Raw genomic sequence first — 5,267 nt, forward strand, 5'->3', positions numbered from 1 at the left:
TGGGTTTTCATCCAACCGTAATTGTACGAAGTAAGGGGAAAAATACTTTTTAACTTCGTTCGTAAAACTCGTTAATAGCAAAAAATAATTTAAAAAAGTTCATTGTTTGTGTGTCAGTAAGAAATATAATGAGCAAAACAATCTGAGATGAACAATAAATACAGTTAAGGATGAACAATAAATACAGTTTAGGATGAACAATAAATAGAGTCTGGGATGAACAATAAATAGAGTCTGGGATGAACAATAAATAGAGTCTGGGATGAACAATAAATAGAGTCTGGGATGAACAATAGATACAGTCTGGGATGAACACTTAAATACAGTCTGGGATGAACAATAAACACAGTTTAGGATGAACAATAAACACAGTTTAGGATGAACAATAAACACAGTTTGTGATAGACGATAAACACAGTCTAGGATGAACAATAAACATAGTCTAAGATGGATAATGAACATACTATTGATATGTCAGCATGGTGATCTAATATTTTTTATAAATTAACCTATTTCAATATATCAGCCACACTTTTAAACTCAAAATTATAATAGTCCTTTAAACCTGCGTGTTTCGTGTTTTCTGTGGTATGTGTCGGAGTGCAGGTTGGCCCTGTCGTAGAGCTCTGGATTTCAGAGTTGGCGAGCCGGGTACGAATGCTTCAGACACCGCTAAACATTCCTCGCACTATAAGCCGTGGTTGCGTTATAAGAGTGACAGTCAATCGCTTATCATGGATGGAGGGTGGTTGGGTGCTGTTGAGTGGCTGCCATCCGACTGATCAGTAGCTCAAAACTAGGGATGACTGTAGATAGCTTCAGTAGCTTCGTCATAAATACAAAATACCATTACGTTGCATGTGTCTTGTACTCCGGTTTTAAAATGATTAAGTTTAGACTAAAATGTAGTATAAGCTTATTATAAGTTTAATTATTTTCCTTATCATTAATGATATAATGGTATTATATTATCTTTATTAGTTCATACAGTTAAAAATGCTACGATTTTTATCGCTAGTGAGCCTTTACAGGTGTTGTAGTTACGCAACTTTTCACTTGACATTTTTTTTTTCAGAATCACTCTCCGTTTGACGTGGTTGCTTGGCATGGAAACTATGTTCCTTACAAATATAACTTGTCAGACTTCATGGTATTCAACACTGTTTCTTTTGATCACGCGGTAAGTAGGCTTAGATCATTACAACATCATATTTTGTACGTGATGTGAAATGAAATAGTGAATTTTAAACTATCCAATATTTTGATTGTAAACTTTCATCACTACCGTATAACTTGTCTGACTTCTTGATGATCAGTATCATATCTGTTGATTATACGGTAACATTACATAATTACACTACACTCTGTACATTATATGGAATAATATAGTGAATTAAACTATTATTTTGTAAGTAAGCTTACGTTACACTATGTCTGTAAGTGGCATTGGATAAAATCCTGAGTTAAATTTCCTATTACGCTGTAGATAAACTTGCGTCATTGCAGTATATTCACTACGTGATAGGAAGAAAGTTAATGGATTAAGCTGGCTTATCTACTCTAGCAAACTTAATGGTTGTATAGAAAAAAATTTGCAACATCAGTAATTCAGTATTTCTAATTATTTCGTTATCGCTCTATTACCCTCACCCTGCAAGGGTATTGAAGTCTGGGTTTCCGCGCGCGTATCTCGAAAAATAATGGACCGATGTACATGAAAATTTTACACAAGATGGGAAGTCAGTATGGGACAGTCCTCCCCAAATTTGGTCCGGATTCAGATCCGGATCACTTTGAAGTTTTTTTTTTTAATAATGGGGAGATAGGGCATTTTCGCGGCGGTTAATAACTCTTTAAAGTGTGATCGAATTTGTACCAAATGTCATGGGCACGTTAAGGTTGAGGCTCCTCATCACACTATAAAAAAATGATCCTGATCGTTGATCATTCTGGCTCTGAAACGGATTTTCTGATTTTTCGAAGGTGAAATTTTACGTCATCCAATATAAATGAGCGGCGGGGCACGGGTATGTAATCCCCCTGATTGCTCTTGTTTCTATATGGGAGCATGTGCTATAAAATTAACGATGTTTCATTGTGTTTTTATTCCTTCTTCTCTTCTTTCGTAGGATCCTTCTATTTTCACCGTTCTCACTTGTCCTTCGACCAGACCTGGAGTAGCCATCGCTGACTTTGTTATATTCCCCCCACGATGGTCAACTGCAGAAAATACTTTTCGCCCACCATATTATCACCGTGAGTGGATGCGGTTCCTCTTTTACTTTACGTTAGATCAAAGTATATGTATACACATTAAAAGCATGTTTCCCGATAGTATTAGAACCTCCTATTTAATGAATTTTCTAAATTGTATCAGAAAGTTGATGTTACATAATGTATTTTTTTCGAATGACATTTTCCAAGTTTTGCTCTTGTTTGTGATAAATGATGCTTAGAGTACTCAAAGAAAATATGGTTATTTCAACGCTATCTTGATGTAAGTAGATTCAACAACGTAGTTGGTACATAGTAGCTGAAGTTCGCCCTAACTGGACAAAGTACGGCTATTAGTAACTGTAGTTTGATGAAATATTTAACAACGTACTTGGTACATAGTAGCTGAAATTTGCACTATTTGGAGCAAATACGGTTATTAGTAACTGTGACTTTATGATATATTCAACAACGTGCATGGCAGCTGATAATTCACGAACGTTTGTTTCTTATGTCTGCAGAGTTGAATAACATCTTATGTTTATGAGTTTGTCGTAATTACGCCGTAAAACGAACGAAGTCGAATAAAATTATTGAACAGTTAATCACCTTTTCATTATAATTCCTCATTACTTGTAAAATGTTTAACAAATTGGAATGTAAAAAATGTGTTTTCAGTAATAAAATTGTGTAAGAAATCACAAGATGAGGAACTGTTAGTAAGATAATCGCCTATTATATTTTTTTCAGTTGTAAAAATATTTCTTTCTTGCATAGGTATATTTGCTTTTATTATCAATACAAGTAGATAATAACCAAAAAAAGTGAGTTTTTCAAGAAACATCGCATGGTCTTGCTACATGTGTAGATTGTTTTATGTTTTTGTAACTTTACTGTTTTTTACATGTAGTTGTGGTTTTTTATCTTACAGGTAATTGCATGAGTGAGTTTATGGGCCTGATTTATGGCTCTTACGAAGCCAAGGTATATATTTTCTGCTTTGATTGCCTGTCTTTGTACTTATTCAAACTCTTAACAAAAAAGCCTAAAGAAGTAATTAACAACTGTTGCCACCTGTAACTATTTGACGCACCTGTTCTATAGTTCATTTTATTTGGTTGCAAAAAAAAAAAAGAACAAAAAATAGGATGAAACTGTTTGTAATTTAAAGTGAAATCTCCTATATATTTTATAAATTGCAATACAACCCGGCTTGTTTTATTAGCGGTAAATTCGCAAAGACATATATATATATATTCGTATTCTAGATATAATCTAAATAATATACACAGCCTACAAATACGTAAATAGAAAGCCACTCTAATGCTGTTTTATTAAATAAACAAGCATGAAATAAGGGGTACAAGATTACTATTAGTATTTGACGGTGCTTCTGCGTGGAATATTTAAGACAGAAACACAGTCACCCATTTTGTTTACAAGATCTGAAGTGAGGACCTATATATAACTTGGATGAAGGTGTCCCTAACTGTTTGTTCCTTGGGGCGCTTTCACTGGGAATAATCAAGTATGCACAATACGAACTCGATAGGATTCATATTAGGCTAATGACCTAATCGCAGGAGAATGGTAATACCTTGAACTTGAAGCCATTGTTTTGTGACTTAGGATTTAAGAGCAGGAGTCCCTTTTTAAATGAAAATACTGCCATGTCTCTGATAAGCTGGTTATTGGCATAGACAGATAGAAGACCTTGCTCGAGAACTGTAATGTATCGAGTTGTGGGCGTCCTTTTTTACACCACCATCTGTGATGATTATCCTTTCACACACCATCAGTTGTGACAGTTCAGCTGTCGAAGTGGTATCGACATTGTAAGAGGATGTATCTAGAAGAAGAGATTGTCCCTCTATATATCAGCTGTGATGATCGTCCCACCACATATCACCAGCTGTAATTGTCCAGTTATCAAAGTGGGATACACACTTTAAGAGGATGTATTGAGAAGTAGTGATCGTCCTTCCACACATCACCAGTTGTGATTGTCCATCTGTCTAACTAGTAATATCAGCGTAAAGGATGTATTGAGTAGTATTCAACTGTACGACATGGTGATCATTATCAAACTATATCAGTATTTATACGTCGGAGTTATTTGCACATTACGTCATGTAGCAGGTCGTTTTATATTTGCGGGTGGGATGGTCTATTTACTTATTAGTAGGCTGTGTATAACCATGTTTTTATTTTCGTGGTTATGCTTAAGATATATAAAAGTTATGATGGCAAGCTATGTTCGTGGGGTTTATTTTCGTTCATTAAAAAATAAGTATCTTTGTGTAAGAATTAGTTAAATACTTTTATTCCATGATAAAATATACCAGTATTAATTGTTAAATATTTGGATGTCCTACGTAAATTAAGTTGAAGCAAGAGGTTTTTCTAAATATTATTAGGTTCCACTCATGCCATCACAATAGCAGCTAGTTATTTGGAATAAACATTTTAAAACAACATTTCTTTATAGGAGGATACTTTAAAACCAGGTGGGGCTACTTTACACAACATAATGACACCTCACGGTCCAGACAGTAACTGTTTTGAAAAAGCATCCAATGCACAGCTGGTTCCAGAAAAAGTAGCTGAAGAAACAATGGTAATTTATTAAATGAATACAACATTAATCTTAGAAATATTTCACGGTTGCCTCGCATAATGGGAAAAAATAATAAATTTTCAAAATTCAAAACCACCCTTGAATAGCACAGAGGATGAGTACGTTATATTAAAAGGTTTTAGGCGTCAAACACGTAGTTTCGGTCCATTTCGCCACGTAAGGTCATGCTCTGTCTGATCACCGTGCATCTTGACAATAATCCTGAAGTGCAATTTCCATTGCAAAAGATTCCGTTATAAGGCTGTCATATCGAAAGTAAACAAAGCACTGCTCCCTGTAGACTTTTCATATTGCATTTACACTTCACAATAAATGTAGGATAAAATAAAACAACATATACCCACATCCAGAAGAAATAAGAGTGTGAAAGAAAGTAATTTACCATGTCGCTCCTGTAAAACAAAAGTTCTACCAC

At 34.6% G+C, this 5,267-nt stretch overlaps 1 protein-coding gene across 2 annotated transcripts in view; it reads left to right on the forward strand.

Moving 5' to 3' along the window:
* LOC106473344 (homogentisate 1,2-dioxygenase-like) overlaps positions 1 to 5,267 on the forward strand; it is a 50,354-nt gene that overhangs the window by 40,522 nt on the left and 4,565 nt on the right. For both annotated transcript variants that reach the window (XM_013934025.2, XM_022401792.1), the window contains 4 exons: positions 1,076 to 1,180; positions 2,130 to 2,256; positions 3,146 to 3,198; positions 4,703 to 4,831. In XM_013934025.2, coding sequence (XP_013789479.2) covers positions 1,076 to 1,180; positions 2,130 to 2,256; positions 3,146 to 3,198; positions 4,703 to 4,831 — 414 coding nt within the window. The remainder of the gene's footprint in view (positions 1 to 1,075; positions 1,181 to 2,129; positions 2,257 to 3,145; positions 3,199 to 4,702; positions 4,832 to 5,267) is intronic.

The sequence above is a fragment of the Limulus polyphemus genome, unplaced genomic scaffold (assembly GCF_000517525.1).
Source record: "Limulus polyphemus unplaced genomic scaffold, Limulus_polyphemus-2.1.2 Scaffold6098, whole genome shotgun sequence".
Classification (NCBI taxonomy): domain Eukaryota; kingdom Metazoa; phylum Arthropoda; class Merostomata; order Xiphosura; family Limulidae; genus Limulus; species Limulus polyphemus.